Source organism: Corvus cornix, chromosome 7 (genome assembly GCF_000738735.6).
Source record: "Corvus cornix cornix isolate S_Up_H32 chromosome 7, ASM73873v5, whole genome shotgun sequence".
Lineage (NCBI taxonomy): Eukaryota > Metazoa > Chordata > Aves > Passeriformes > Corvidae > Corvus > Corvus cornix.
In genome coordinates, this window is record NC_046337.1 from 15,526,270 (window position 1) to 15,542,882 (window position 16,613).

At 40.4% G+C, this 16,613-nt stretch overlaps 1 protein-coding gene across 1 annotated transcript in view; it reads right to left on the reverse strand.

Moving 5' to 3' along the window:
- The window catches only part of USP37 (ubiquitin specific peptidase 37), a 35,690-nt gene extending 19,145 nt beyond the window's left edge, over positions 1-16,545 (reverse strand). Inside the window, exons 1-14 of the mRNA XM_039555170.1 lie at positions 16,452-16,545; positions 15,404-15,611; positions 12,405-12,576; positions 11,267-11,367; positions 9,845-10,026; positions 9,421-9,495; positions 8,805-8,902; positions 6,593-6,677; positions 5,513-5,674; positions 4,898-5,029; positions 3,049-3,172; positions 2,599-2,804; positions 1,400-1,517; positions 106-185 (exon numbers count right to left, since the gene is read on the reverse strand). Coding sequence (XP_039411104.1) covers positions 106-185; positions 1,400-1,517; positions 2,599-2,804; positions 3,049-3,172; positions 4,898-5,029; positions 5,513-5,674; positions 6,593-6,677; positions 8,805-8,902; positions 9,421-9,495; positions 9,845-10,026; positions 11,267-11,367; positions 12,405-12,576; positions 15,404-15,559 — 1,691 coding nt within the window. The 5' untranslated portion in view covers positions 15,560-15,611; positions 16,452-16,545. The remainder of the gene's footprint in view (positions 1-105; positions 186-1,399; positions 1,518-2,598; positions 2,805-3,048; positions 3,173-4,897; positions 5,030-5,512; positions 5,675-6,592; positions 6,678-8,804; positions 8,903-9,420; positions 9,496-9,844; positions 10,027-11,266; positions 11,368-12,404; positions 12,577-15,403; positions 15,612-16,451) is intronic.
- Between the last annotated feature and the right edge of the window lie 68 nt (positions 16,546-16,613).

Sequence of the window (16,613 nt, forward strand, 5' to 3'; positions counted from 1 at the left end):
ACACACTGTCCTGCTCATTTTCCCAGCTTCACTCTTCAAGGGATTTTTGCTTGCATTTTGTAACACATGCTTCCAGGAAGGAGAGCAACAGGTGTCAACACTTACCTGGGAAGCCTGTTGAACTTGTGTGTGACAACTGCAGACTTTCCATTGCACTTCTCACAGGAATACTCAATCTCCTCTGCCTGTTTAAGGGAGCAGAGAAATGATTGTGGAACAAAAGAGACATCGAACAGATGTCAACCAAAAGTACATCACATCTGTCACACAAACTCTTCAAAACAGCAGTAACCATTTAAAATTATAATCACCTTCAACTTGACCTAGTAAGAGGGCATTTAATAAAAGGACAGGCAGCAGACCTTAAAATTTGACATCCACTAATACAGGTGGAATTTTTCCTGCAAGTCTCCTGGAGACCAGTGAATTAGCCACCATTATGACAAATTAGCTTTCAAAGGGAGGGTACAATCTTATGAGGTTTACAGTTTTCTCTCCCACACACAAGATTTGTTTGGGGCTTTTTTCCCCCCTAATAATCTATGGTGGAGGATGGTGCCATGAAATTTTCTCCCTCTTGCTCAAATCCTCTGCTTTGTTCCTCAAAAGCTATTCTCATCTAAACTTAATCAAGGATATGCTACATGAAAGTAGAGTTCTGAACAGACATAAAAAGAGGAAGCATCCCTTTCCTGAAATTATGTAACTTGCCCATCAAACATTCCTACAGCCCTTTACCTTAAATGAAGCCAAATTACAACATTACAATTTTAGGAATTCTTTAAAACTGTAAGACCTCCACCAGCTTTTAGAAGAAAAAGCACATCAATCACTCTGTTGAAAACACTACCTATACAGGGAGGAAAAAAGGAGGTTTGTCTCAAGATATGACAAAATACAACACCAATTCACACATCGTACAGCTCATTTTTAGGTTTCAGAAGCCTCACCTTGAAGCTCTACTTACAAAGTGAGCATCCACATATTACAGCTATTTATTTTTTTAAATTATTGTACCTGCATGACCTTTTTACTCCATGCTAATTAAGGCTTGACACAAGCTGTTGAAGCATCCTAGTCCAGGAGAGGTAGCAATTCCTGAGTGATTATCCCAATCTGACATTCTCTCCTTTGTATTTGTTTATACCTCAAGTTTTTCACCACAAAATTGGGAATTTTGCCTATTTTACATTAGTTAATTTCTGCACAGCATTTTACAATAAAAACTTCCATATGCTGTTAATAAACAAACCTCAAAAAAATGCAAAGTTAGTTATCTCTAGTTTCTGCAACCACTGTCACAGAAACTAATAATCAGCTGTACAATCAGGATTTCCATATGGTACCTATAACCCACACATGCTCCACAATGCATAAAAAACCCCCTCAAAGTACATACCCGAAAAAAGAGGTCAAGAGAATCCTGGATGGATCGGGAAGGAAGGAATTTCTTCCTTCGAGGAAGGTCAATGGAGAGGTCATTAAACTGTTCTCGTTTAGTGACTGTTTCACCACACCTGAAAAAGAAACATGCTTGTGCAAGTCTGATGGAAAATAAACTTGAAATTAATGAACGTTTGCATGTTTTAGGGTGAAGTGACTTTCCAGTAAACATGTATTTCTTGATCATCCTATTTTTACTCATCAAAATGGAATTGCTTGATGCTTAGGACAAAGTTGGATCTTGCAATTTCTTTTCGATGCTTTAGAAGTTGAAACATTTGTGTAAGGGTAAGAACGAAAATGCAGGAACTGCTTTGGAGAGGCAAACGATCAGGTATACAGGAAATCAAAGTGACTGCTATAGCTGAACACATCATCATTCAGTATTCTTAGGAGAAAAAAGTGAGCCCAGCCCAGCAGAAGGGCTAGAAATACTTTCAAACTGTTCTTAGAAACGAAACAGTAGAGTGCATCTAAAAAACCAAAACCAACAAAACCCCCTAATTCTTCTTACGTTTCATTTTTCTTAGGGGGGAAAAAAAAAGACCCTACTACAGTAATTTGTCTTCCATAATTACTACCTGAATGCACTTTACTTTTAATTGCTCTATGGAACTAATTAAATACATACAAACTAATACTCCCAAATATCTGTGTTCATGAAAACTCTGTGGAATGAAGCACTCCCATACGGAAAACTGCCACACACACAACGAATGCCCAAACATACTGGTTTACATATTTTTCTTCAAGAATGTAGAGAGACAGAAGAAAATGCCATTCCCTGAAGTCCTTAGAAACTTCAAATTAAAAACATGGCTTCCCTTTTTTAAGAGGAAACATTACTTGGCTGAAACCCCCTTTTCTCTCTATTCCCATATAATCGGTGCACAAAGAGCAAAGCACAAAGGCTTTCCATTGGACATGTAATGAAGAAAACTAGGTGGTATGAAACTGCTTAAAGAAGGCTTGCAGCAGCACACAGTGTGGTGTGAGGTTTACAGCATTTCTAGACAAAAGAGTATTTTTCTAAATACTTAGGTTTGGATAAAACAGTTCTTAATTCTGGTTACAACCTGCAGATGAAGTCACATCAGATGGGAACACTTCCTGTCTTTTAAGGTAAGTGTGAGAAAAGCTGTCAAGCACACTTACATTTTGCAAATGATAGAATGCTGAACCTCAAACTCTAAATTACTGATAACGGGACACGTATAAACTTTGGTGGCTGAGAGGTCATCAGAAGCACGTCCCGGCGAGTTATCCTCATTAGGGACTGGCTCACTCTTCCAAGTTTTGTTTAACTTTTCCATGTCTTCCTTCAGCTGATCCAGACACTGGCTCAAGAACTCATGCGCATCCTAGAAACAGGGTAAATGCAACAAAGTGGCTTTGAACAATTTCATTCAGTATTTTTCAAACACAGACTGGGGAAACTATGTTTAGTTCATTGCATTCAGTAATACTGAGGCAGCTCTGCTCTAACAATCACTGCCATTCAATCAAAAGTCACTGTCAAACACAGCTGAGGCTTGACAGGTGTTCAACACAGTCCAAACACTGAACAAATTGCACATTACTGTTTCCAGACAGTATGATACTTACATTCTGCATGTACCCGGAAAATCTCTCTGCAGTAGCTGAAATGGCACTTTTCACCTTCTTGAGCAGCTCTTTCTTAACCTCAGGGCTGCAGACATCCTTTTTAGCAAGCAGATGGGCAAAACGTCTGCAGAAGTCAAGGCAATGAAACACTGGTTGGTTTTCCAGGACTTTAGAGAAACAATACAGAACTCATGATATCTTATTTTAAGAGTTCCTAAAAGCTTCTCTCCTGTGATAAGTGGTTCAGGGGTTCTGTATGAAAATATCCCATATATAATTAACCTTTTCCATTTCAAGTATTTTGAGATCTCATTTGAGGCCATCATCAAACAGCACTCAAATGAACATAAAAACCAATCCACAATCTTTTAAGGTAAAGAGAAAAGTCTTATAAAGCTCTAAAAACTTATTTCTGCTCTTTTACAATGAGAAAAAAACCTCTTAATGCTTTTTGAAAACATGTGTATTGATAGGAGAAATGATACCACACAGCACCAAAATAAGCAACACAAAATCACTAAATTCAACTTGAACCATCAGAATGGTTTCTATTTGTTCTATTTTTAACTTCCACTCATTTTCAACCCTTACTTCTTTCAGCAGTGAAAACATTGTAACAGAAAAAAGCTGTAGCAAAAAGAGCCATGAGGAGTTCTTTGGTTCAAGCTAGTGCTTCTGTTAGCTTTACTACAAAACTTTTGAAATTAACTTTACCTGTGCCTCTCAGCTACTGTGATTTAGTTATCTTTTACAACTGCTTTACAGAATTTCACAGGACACACACACCAAATATATGCCAAGCACAAGTTTCGGTCATGCTACATAGATGGGAAGGTGATAGGAAGATGTGACATTCCAAGACACAAAAACCCCCCAACCCAAAGACAGGGAAAACCTGTGTAATCCCCTTGCATCCCAAACCCAACAACTAATACTCAGTTACCCCAAGAATCTGATCAGTTTACTGCAGCTTGACAAGTTTCTGCTACTCTGCCGAACTCCAAGAACAGAGTGTGCTGTCCTAGCCCTCTACAGCTGCCCAGTGAAGCATGTTAAAAACCACAGCACAGTTGATAAGCAATCACTGATCAACCAGAAAAACAGTCACCAGGTTAGATGATATAGCCAAACCAAGAGAAGACAAAGCAGATGCTTTGTGTATCAACTCTGACTTGTACAGGATCACACACTGCCCATTAGGTATATGGAGCACAACCTTCAGAGGTCTTTCTACAAAAATTAGAGAAAGGACATTTCAAGAGGCACATGGAACAACCTCCGATCCCAAGTAGTGTAGAAAGACTTCAAGACGACACATGAAAAACAGAAAATTACCTCAAAATATATAAAAAACGATGAAACAAAACCACAAATGGTTCTGATAATCCTGCATCTTATTTAGTGACAGAAAAGAAATGAGGTGCACAAGTATAATAAAAATCCCAAATGACTGGATTTAGAGAAAGATTAAGTATGCAAAACTTGAACACTTTCCACAGCTACTAAACAAAAGGCATAAGCCCCCACATATCAGGTGAAGTTAGTGACCAGCTTAAACTCTATCTGGCAAAGTTTTAAAAATAAGTTTTTCTGTATCTAACTTATGTTGCAATTTCTTACATTTTCTTATGAAGCATTTCAGTCTGCCACTAGAAATACAGTAAAAGAATGCCTGTAACTCCGTACTGTAAGTTTTAAGAGCCTATTTCTTATTTCAAAAGTAAAGCTCCAAAATTTCTTTTATTATCTATACAGGCAAATGACCCTCTACAAAGATGCTTCAGTATTACCTGAAACCAGTTTCTCAGTAATGAAGGAGAAAACAGCTTTCCCAGAAAGTGAATTTTACCTGATAAGTGCATTGAGTGGAATTTTTTTCCATGGGATACCCTGTTTGAGCAAATCATTAGCAAAAGACTGAATTGAAAACAAGGACTGTAGAATGGCATTCATATAGCAGGTGTTCCCCAAGTTTGAAAATCTGAAAAAAAAAAAAAATTGAACATGTTGTGTCTAATGGTCAGTGTGCAAACCTGACAGAGTTAAGCACAGTACTACTAAGCACAGGATATTCACCCCAGCCACTCCCCACAGTTTCATACTGGAGCTGTTCCCCAGCCCTTCAGACTAAACTGAAAACTCATGGGAGGCAGCACTTATCAGGAAAACACCCATGAGTTTCTATGATCAAACTTTTAAAAAATGCATAAATATATATACACACACACACACAAAGACAGAGAAATGAATCATCATTAAAGGAAATTAATTACCTGGAATTATTATGTCTCTGAAATTCCCAGGAAGTGAATTCAAGAACACATATCCTCCAAACTAGGAAAAATGTTCTCTGCCTCAGTGTTCATTAATTTCAGGATTATGCTTTTAACTAAATAATTATAACAAGAATGTGCATGTTCTTATGATCAAAGTATGCATGCTAGATAAAGAAAATTAAATTTACCCTTGCAACTGTTGTTGAGGATGGGAGGAAAGGGGCACTCGGGGTTTGTTCCATCCTGTGTAATCTTGATTAGATCTCATTTTTTTAACAGAAAGAGGGGCAGGCTGAGAAAGAAATCCTAGGCTTCTTTTGGCTGAAGAGGTCTGGCTGGATATGGTAGACCTGGAAACATAAAAGCATTAGAAGGGTATGATTTATAATGTTCTGCCTTAAAGAGCTATAGTCCATGACACTGGGATTGCAGCACTATGGAAGACAAGGACTGGTAAAACCATACAAAATAACTGTAATGTATCACAGTGGAAAAAAGGTGTGACAGAGAACACTTCTTTCCAGAGCACTTAAATACTTAGCTTGGTTAAATTTCCTTACATCCACTGGTGTGCGTGCAGTGTAATCAAGTCTTTGGTCTCATAAACATTTAACAATTCTCTCTGCTGTATGATGAGAGGAAGAATGATTACACAGCACAAGATCACTGCTCCCAAGATATGCTTAAAATTCGTATCTGGGACAGAGTCTTCATTTTCAGTCTCTTTCTCTTGTAACCTAATCACTACAGACCTCAATTCCTAACATTTAAACATGGACAATGCTTCTTTTCTCTCTTGATCTTGTATCTCATCTATCTAGGGCAGAGACCAAGAGTCTAACTGCACAGCACCTGACAAAGAAGAATCCCAAGCTCAGCAGGGTTTAGTATTTGCTAAAATACTGTTATTAAAATATAGAATTGCATTGCATTTATCTACTTGGGAAAAACGAAGCAAGGGTTCAGACTAAACTTCCAGAGTTTATATAGAATTTGAACCATCTAGAGTCATCCACTACAACTAAAACAGACTTGAGTGATTTCACAAAGTCCTTGTATTGAAAGCAGTAACTAGAGTTTGTAGATGTAAGCAGGGCAGTTGAAGACACACTGAAGAACTGGACTGTGCTCCAGAAGGAAGAAAAAAACCAACAAACCCCACCATGTTATGCATCTAAGCACCATGTGATCAACACACAGGAAACTGAAGAGCTTAATTCCTGTGAAACAACTGCCATTTACAGTTCATTCTAGTGAATCAGCCCTACCTGTCCAGGGTGGAACTGCCAGTGGAGTACTCTTTTGAAGAGGACCGACTACCATAAAAGGATGACGACTGCAGTGGTAAAACACCTTTAAAAGAGAAAGAAAGGCAGAACACTTTGTTTCAGATTACACAGCTATTTATACAATAAACAACTTGTCTGAACATATTTACTCAAAAGGTTTAAAAATCCTCAAATATTGTTTTCTAGAACTGGTTGGGAGACTACTAATACATATGCTTAGAAGTACTAATGTGAATATTAGTGATATGTAACTAAAGGCATGATGGAGTTTAAGGTATTCAAGTCAGTCTCCATCAAAGTGCAATATGAAATATTAAAAAGTCACGATCTTAACTACGTGAAAGTTAATAAATATCTACCTCTTGCTCAGAGAGACAAGACACATGTACAGAAAACCCCTGATTTCCATTGCAGTGCTCTCAAAATTCAAGGTAAATATGCAGAAGTGAAAACAGCTTCTCTTCCCACTCCCAATTCCACAGTAAATTACTATATACTTGTATATAGTAATATGATTGTTTCATTGCTATGATATCATTGTAACAGGTTGTAGGAACCCAGAGTGCAGAGAATATTTCTCTGCCTGTTTTGAAGAGTTCTACCCCCCTGGACAACTTTGTTTTTGACTTCCGTCCTTGGAGAAAATTGCCTACCCTCTGGGAAGAATTAGAATCTACACTGGTGTGAACTAAGTGATAGAATATTATGTAAGATTGTCACAGGGTGAAAAATTTAGAAGATTTGGGTTTGTTAATATAGTAAATAGATAAAAGCAAAAAACTTCAAAATGGAGGACTGTTGTTGTTCTCCACACTTTCTTCTTCTACTACTCCATATTCTGCAGTAGAAGCAGTTTGGGATGATTGGATAAAGAATTCTGCAGTTCCTGTCCACATGACTAGATGATTTCTTATAGACTGGTGGAAAAGTAAAAATAATGTAAGCTTTTAGTGACCATTGGTTAATTTACCTTTAAAAGACTGTGTAAATCTTGATAACGGGGCATTCTCTGCTCTGTGTTATGTCTGGGTAACATTAAGTGGCTCTATTTCTCTGATAAGACTTAATAAACAACTATCTGAAAGCAGAGAAGGCTGAATGTCCATTCGTCTCACAAACTCCTGGGAAAGACTCTAAATTTCTCCCTCATCAGGGGAGGTGTAATTACGGCATGGTTAGTGTCACAGATCCTGAGACTCTAGTGTCTCAGATGGTGCCACATTAAAAAAATGCTCTCGAGTCAAAAACCCACCTATTACAGTGAATCACAGTGTAATTTAGTTTGAATAATGAACAACCATTTCCTTCTTTCCCAGCTTGAAGTTGTTTGAGCCATGTGACTTTCAGAAATGCAGATATATGAAATAAGTTTGCAATACTGTTACCAGAACTTGCAGGGATACACTCACAGACTCTAATTTTGACTCTGAAGACAAAACCAGATTTCCATTCAGAGCTAAACATTGACCTTACTGGCTGTTCCAGCAACACATCTGTGCCATCAGAGCTGCACTAAAAACAGAATGCATCCACCAACATTCCCCATAGAAACAAGATCTTGAATGCGTTCCTCTTTATGGAGAAAGAAGCTAAGTATTTATCCATAAAACTGAAGAACAGTGCTGCTTACTAGCTTATCTACATATAGTCAGTATTTCTGTATTGTCTATAAAGCCTTATCCCACAACAGTATCCAACAGAACTTTGGTACAAACAGGACAAAAGTCCTGGCCCCAAAGAGCTCCCCCTGTAAGCTCTGGGGAAGAGATAAGGAAGTAAAAGCAAGCAGTACACATTTTAATCACAAAAACCAGCCTACAGTTCACATGAGCATTAACAGCAAAGGAAAGTTTTAAAAATAAAGTAAGCAAAAAGGAGTTTAAAGAAATCCCCTCCCAAGGGAAAGGGCAGCTTGGAATGCTTGTTGGAATTTTCAAACAAGCTGGCTCATAGGCTGGCATCAGCACCAAAGATAAAGGTCAAGGCCACACTAGAGCAGGACAGGCTTTGAAAATGAAGGAAAGTTATTTGCATCTTATGTACAGCTCTGGAGGAAGCAACAAAGTTAGTGGCATAGGGAAAGAAGATTAGGAAAAGACACCTCTGCAGCAACTTGCTAATCTAGTATCAAAGGGGTAAAATCATACTGGTCAAGGCTAGGTATCATTTGGCTTTACATCTATTCTTTTACCTGATGTCCTATTCTCCTCAGCCTGCTTCAGGTTCAACTGTTTCTCTCTGCTACTGTTCAAATACTTCCATGCTGGATCACTCAAGGCTTTATTATTCCTACAGAGAGAAGAGTGGAAGGCAGTGCAGTTATGGAAGATGTAGGATATTCCTGCTCAGTATTTACAACTTGTTTTAAAGCGTTTCTCTCCTATCACCTTTAATACTTGACAACAGTAGAACTTCACTCACATATAAATTTAACCAATTTATTTAAAACAAGCTCCCTTACAATTAAATCTGAATTCAAACACATGGAGCTGCTTCTTCCAACATCAACTCCCCTTTATCAATTTTGTTTTGAAAAGGGTCCAAGCACATATAGTACACATGCAATTCTGACTGACATAATTGACAAAAGAATGATGACACAGAATTTGCATGTGCCAGTTCATGCAAATCAACTGCTGGAGTAGTTTGTATTTCCCTTATTATCCCTGAACACACACCTCATTTCAAGCACCCAAGGCATTCACAAGCTGACTGGCCTGGTCCATGTGGCTGAGAGCATTCTTTTCAGAAAAATGTACCTTTACAAATGAACAAGGAACTTAAAATCAGAAACAATAGTTACTTACGTTGAAGAATCATTCTCTTTGGGATAATCTTCACTCATTTCTGAACCAGGGGGTTGTGTTCTTTTCCTCTTTTCACTGAAAACAGAAAAATTTGTGGTAATTCTTTCAGAAAGGTTAGTAAACAACCCTCTTCCAACTGAACAGAACTCCTCAATGCTTTCCACACATTTTGCGGCTATCTTCTGCAATCTCTGCTTTTATAACAGAGAAGCATTTGGTCTGCCCAACTCTTGAGCTGTACTTAAAGCTCTAGTGCCAGTACCAGTCAGAAGCTATAAAAGCATATATTAACATCCTCTTAAAAGGAACAGCAAAACTAAAGGAAGATTTATGTTCCCTTCTTATATCTCTGTGTACTGAGTTCCACCTGTAGCTCTATAAATAGCTGAGTTTTAACAGTATCACAGGAAGAAAACCCTCCTACCGATTCTCCAACAAGCCTGTCCTGTGAGGGCCTGATGATGCAGGAGATGCCGAAATGTTCACCCTGTTGCTCGGTGTTCCAGCTCCAGCAGAATTCTTAACAGAGCCTCTCGCTGGGGTACCCAGCACCTTGCGAAATGTATTTTCCTCCTTACTCTCCACTGTCACTCTTTTGGGAGGAGTCTGCAAAACCCAAGCGGAGGGGGTCAGGGAGAAAACCCAAGAGTGAAAAAACAGGGCAATCTTTAGTCTTATCTATCATTTCCACCACTTTTTTACTTGCTACAATAGAGCATCCAGAAGCAGAGAGATGCTACTTGTAACAGATTCAGAGTTTAAACACTAATTAGACATATGTAAAATTTTGACTGAATCATACAAGTCATCAACACAAAACTCAACTGCAGTAACCACTTTCCCTTTTCATTTTCCAATGCTAAGTCCATTGACGTTAAGTTTTTTTAAATCTCCTTTACAAGCTTTGATATTAAAAAAGCCAAGGCATGATTTCTAACTATCCCCAGATCAATTCTGGGTGATATTACAATTAAAAATATTAAAAAGCTGTATTAAAACCTGCATAATTAAAACAGTGCCCTGACAGCTTAGGGTCAAGCAAGCCTCACATGTAATGCAATGGAAAGAGGTAACAATTGGTCGACTAAGGATGTTGGTCAATTTTAGACTTGAAAACTGAACATGTCTAATCTCACCACTGCATACACAGCCTCGAGTTTTTACTGTGAGATTGTCTTTAAGTAATTGGTAGAATTTGTTTTGGGACAACGTCAGAAATAGTCTCCCTCAGGGCAGTAATACAAGTATATTCACAGAGATAACAAAGTAAATTAAAGCCAGTAGATACACCATAAAATCTGGGGAGAAAAAGAAGAACGAAAGTATTTTGAAAGAAAACAACTTCTGGGGAAAAGTCCGTGAAATTTACACAAAAATGTGAGCAGAATGCTACAAACTCAGTAACTTTATTCTGATACAAACCTGGATCAGCTGCTTTTTGATGCACACATTTGGCTGAAGTCTGCTAAACTCATTAAGACCTACACTAACACATGGTCACACACATGTAAGGTGTTCAGCATAAAACAAAGGGAGACTCAGAGCTATGAGAGAAGCAAGTCTCAATCACGTACTTTCCTTCTATTTCTACTTCTTTGCCTAAAAGCTCATATGTGAAGAACATAGTCTGACTTCCATAGCCAGACACTGATCTTTCTTACTCATACAGAAGGTATCTCCTCACAAGATACAACATTGTCAACCACCCCATACACATCTATTCCAAGCTCTCTAGATTACAAACACTTTGGGTGTACAGTATTTACAGTGCTATTACAACATACAATAGGAGAATGAGAGGAATAGAATAAAATTAGAGAGGAAAATTTGGAACAATTAAACAAACCTGGTTCTCTATATAAGAGAATTGCCTGTTAGCTTCCTTCTGTGTGGTCCTGCTGCCCAGCACACCTCCAAAGCTGCCAGATCCTTGTGAGGGTTTCCCAGCTGACAGGAAAAATACACAATATTTGATTTGATTGTCATTTAACTGATTGGGATTTTTATTTGCAAAATGTTTATCTGGAGCTGATTTTGGAAAGGGCATGCTAGATTTCTTGCCAACAGACTACAATATTCTGAGTGCACAGACGTAAGTTTATGGACATCCCTCTTACTGGTCATTTAGTCACTTGGCAGCAAACTTCCTATCCTTAAAAAGAACAAAATAAAATAAGTAAAATGAAAAATGAAGAGACTCTGCATGGGTATCAGACAATCTTTCAAATACCAATACACAACATAAACAAATCCTGTATGTTAATCTCTGATTATTGTTCATGAGAAAGGTATAAAACAAAAAAATGGGGTTTGAGGCCAGAAAGAAGCATTTACAGAAATACAAACACAGCTGAAGATGTGTGATGGTTTTGGCTGGAACGGAGTTAATTTTCTTCACAGTAGGGGCCACGGGGCTACATTTTGGATTTGTGCTGGAAATAGTGTTGATAACAAAGATGTTATAGCTATTGCTGAGCAGTGCTCACAAAGAGTCAAGGCCTTTTCTGCTGCTCACGTCACTCCTGAGGAAGCAGGGGGTGCACAGAAAGCTGGGAGGGGACACAGCCAGGACAGCTGATCACAGGGATATCCCACACCATGCAGCATCACACTCAGTGTATAAAGCTGGGGAAGAAGTAAGGGTGGCACAGTGATAGTGTTTGTCTTCTCAAGTCACCATTACACATGGCAGAGTCCTGCTTTCCTGGACATGGCTGAACACCTGCCTGCCCATGGGGAGTGGTGAATGAATTCCTTGTTTGCTTTGCTTGTGTGCACAGCTCTTGCTTTACTTACTAAACTGTCTTTGTCTCTACCCACAAGTTTCCTCATTTTCACTTTTCTCACTGTCTTCCCAACCCAGAGTGAGTGAGCAGATGCTTAGGGCTTAGCTGTTGTTGGATGTGGTTAAACCATGATAAGATGGAAGAAAAGAAAACACAACACCTCTCCATAATGTTATGATTTACAACAATTGCACTTACCAGTATGAACCCTGTCTTGATGGACTGCATCCAAATACATCCGCATTTCATTTGCATCCTTAAATGGTACCTTATCAATTGTCAGGAAGCTGGTATCCTTTAGTGTTAGCATCAGGCAGCACAGTTTTCTGCCATTTGGTCGTAAGGTCACAGTTTTAATGTTATGGCTTAGCTGAAAACAAGAAAGCGACTATAAACATAAATCCAACTTTAAAAGGCCAAAATACTTACAAATTCAAACGAAGTATTTCAAATAGACAGGACAAGAGAGACTTCCACCAAAGTACTTCTTGCTCCACTTCAAGGAAACATTAAACCTCATGGAATTAATACAATCTGTGACCTCAGCATTTGACAACTGAAAGGACAGTATCACTATTGCTCAACAGTCTCTAGAGTCCTGGATAAGCTTTCTGAAACTTGCTTTCCTACTGAGTATGACATTTCTAAATGTAAAGGAACAACAACTTTAAGAAGTGCCATTTAGTAAAAACTTCCACATCAAGTTTGAAATACAATTTAAGATGGGGAAACTTCCAAATATTAAATACAAACTTCTCACTTCACAATTTGCTCCCAGAGAAGATGGATTTGAAATGGCTTAAAAAAATCTGCTGAGGGAGCAAGTCAGTAAGAAACAAGCTTAGTCTGTATGCAACATTGTAACAATTAAGTGGTGTCAAAACTTTCAGGGTTACGGGTGAGCACAATAATAATTTTAGTAAGAAGTTGTGCTCCCTAATGATGCAGCTGCTACTTTATTATAACCTTACTTAATTGTTACTTCATTCTAAGTCACCTACAAAAACTGGCTGCTGGGTAAAGGTTCTACTATTCATGAAGGTTGAGGGTAGCTCAGAAAGACTGGGAGAGTAAAAGACTCCATGTGCACCAACGAGATTTCTTTTTTCCCACTAGGATCTCTAGCTTCTTGGAAAACCAACCCAGACACAACAGCAGCTTGTAAGAGGGGCTGGAAAACCACCTCAATCAGAAACTAAGGGTTTGTTTTAATGGGAACATTACACTCCTGAAACACTTCGTGCTCAATCCTTGTGTTTTGGGGATTGTTTTTTTTGGTGGGCTGTTGGGATTTTTTTTTTTTTTAATTTAAGCTAAAAATAGCTTCAAATGCCTAAGAATTGAATAATAGGCTCCAAGTTTTTCATCCTCTCTTAAAACACTAAGCCCAGTGCAAAGGGATTACAGTTACTTCACCATCTCAGTGCAAAACAACCCGTATCAACTCAAAATGCTGTCAGGAGAAGACTCCACCCATACTCTTCATGCACCTGTTATGACGCAGTCAGTGTCACAAAGTTTTGGTAAGTGCAGGGAAACAAAGTATTTCTCTTAATACATATCTAGCATCTAGGACAACTTGGTGAAAGCTCTGAAACATCACTAAAACATATCATCTGACAGAAGAAATTCGATGACACACCAGTCACTGTAGAAAGAAATACAATCCTGCATCCATCCAAATCTTCCATTACAGAAAAGCAAAAAAAAGGCAGGGAAATCACTCACAGTCCTCTCAGGGCAGCTTGTCAAAAAAAACAGGGAATGCTACTTCTAAAGCAAGATCATCAGGAATCTGTCACACCTGAAGTGGCATGCTGACAGCCTGGGGCTGGCTCACACAGACTACACTCCAGCACAAGCCTTCTCCTCTTCCTTTGCTGCAGTCCCAGCTGCATGGTGGTTTATCAACCCCTCTACTAGAGCCTGCATTCAGTCCTTTCCCCAAACTCCTGTGAAAACCCTCCACTGAGCTCACAAAGAGATCTGACAAGTGCCAGAGACAGCAGACACGAGAGGCTAGGAACAAAACCTGCCCCTTTAGGCCATGGTTAGCTGTTCTGTAGGCTCATCCTCCCCGTGGAACCTCCCTTCGAGTTGCTGTCACACCACATCACTCACCCAGGCAGAAAGGAGTGTGTGAGAACAAGCACCCAGGGAATGCATGAGGGGAAGACAAGACTGCTCTCCTCAGGAGCAGCATGGTCCAATGGTGGATTAAACCAAACCTGCAGCCACAGCATCACACATGAAAAGGGAGAGATTCTTTTCAAGTCTACAGTGACACAGGTGGGAACAATCCACAGCTAATGATTTCCTCACAGCCTTGATTTCAAGGCAACACCAGCTGCCAGATTCTTTGCTGAGACTTTTCAGCATACTAAGGCAGCAAAAACCTAATCTTTCAAAAAGAAAGTGAACTTTTTTTCATAGCATCTTCACACAGAAGTAAATGGCTCAGAGAACAGACTGGTGAACGTTACTGGTGGAAAACAAGTAGCATCAAAAAGCAGAAGACAACATATAGATCAGTTTAGGCTGTTGCAAAGTTGCTAAATAGGATTTCTTTTCTTCCAACCGCTCGTGTCCTTTACATACTTTTAAAACAGATATGTATTTCTTACAGAAAAAGCACTCTGCTTTTGATTTGGGGCATTTTTCACAAAAGTTAGGACGCCTGACCTGAAAACAACTATAGAAAAAGAAAAATTTTGGCTGAATATTTCAAGAGAATCTGCATTTAAAACCTAAAACTGTAACAACTAATTTTCAGCAAAGTCTTGCAAAAGGCTACAGGTATGTTAACACCACTACACTTCAACTGGGAAAACAGCTGGTACAAAGTGGTCAGGATCTTCACCTCTAGAGAACGCAAATGTGCCAGAAACAGAAAAGTTACAGCTTCCAAAAATCCAAAACATGAGCCACGATGCTCTATACTTCTGTAACTTTTCTCTGCTTTTTCAGCTCTTCCTGTTAAGTGGTATCTCAATGCCAACCTTGGTAGATCCTTAAATAATACATGTAAATAATTTACTGCACAGTTATACAAAGGGATTAGTGTTCAGGAAACGAGGAATGAGAAACAGTGATAGAGAGAAGTCTGCAGGATACTCAATAGCCTTGAAAATGACAGCTGTTCACAAGAGAGCACAATCCATGCACTGTTAAAACAAAAGCCTTAATGTCTGGCATACCTGAAATGTCGTTGGAATTCCTCCAACATTGTAGTGAACTACTAGACTCACTTTGTTGTCCTTCTCCACAATTTCAAAGCTCCCTTCTTTCCATTTTGTAATCCCAGTCTGCATGCTGCGCATCCGGACAGGTCCGTGCACCTTTAACAGAGCCATGCTTTCTCACAGAAAAGAGCTAACACGAGTAAGTGTGTTCCACCTTAAAAACCTGTTAAAAAGGAGAAATGTATAACTTGGCAGGCCAAATGATGGCTAAAGGAAGACGGAAGCATGCCTTGAACTTTCCACAGACGTTTGGTAGAACCGTTTCACTGTTTCTAAACACAGTGAAGAAGAGTTGGAGAGAAGTGAAGAACACTTAAGATCAATAAAATCTCTCCCAGTATGAGCAGCAGTGCACCGACTCCTTACTGCTGAAAGGTGAGCAGACACAATTCCAGACACAGAAATCCTCAAAACCCCTTAACCTCAACGGATTTAAGGGGAAAAAAAAAAAAAAAAAAAAAAAAAAAAGTGCCGGAGAAAAGCCGGAGCCGGTATGAGATGGAAACCAAAGTTTTGGAGGAAGCCTAAGACAGAAAACGAGCTCGTCTTTGCGCGGGACCCGCGGTCACCAGGCAGGGCCGGGCCAGGGGTCTCCGGCTTCCCTCGCTGCCCTCCGCCCGGGAAAGCCACGGGCCCGGGGGTGAGACACACAGCCCCACAGGTTCCGGAAAGCACGGCAAAGCGTATTCCCAACAAAAACCAGAAGAAATGAATGGAGCAGCCCCTGCGCGCAGCCCGGGAAGCGCTGCCGGGGAGGTTCCCCCAGGCATCCCGCGCTCAGCCGCCGCCACCGCCGCTCCCAGCCCGGCCTGGCGACGGTCCCGCTCTTCCCGGGCCTGGCCCCGCTCCCTTCCCGCCACCCACCCACACAGGGACACGGAGAGCACGGGGAGCGCCGCCCGCCCCGGACCGGGCCGCTCTGAGGGGAGGCGGTTGCCGCGCGGCGGGAGGGGCACGCGGCCGGCGGGAGTGGGGAGGAGGCAGCGGCGGCGACCCCCGGTACCTGCGTTCCGGCGCGTCCCGGCGCGTCCCGCGGGGCCCGGGGTGAGGCCGGGGGTGGGCGGGGGAAGGGGGCGGCAGCGGATGGCGGGAACCGGCCACAGCAGCGCGAGACGGCGCGCGACGCGCGCCCGCTCACGTCAGCGCGGCGGCGCCTTCCCGGCGC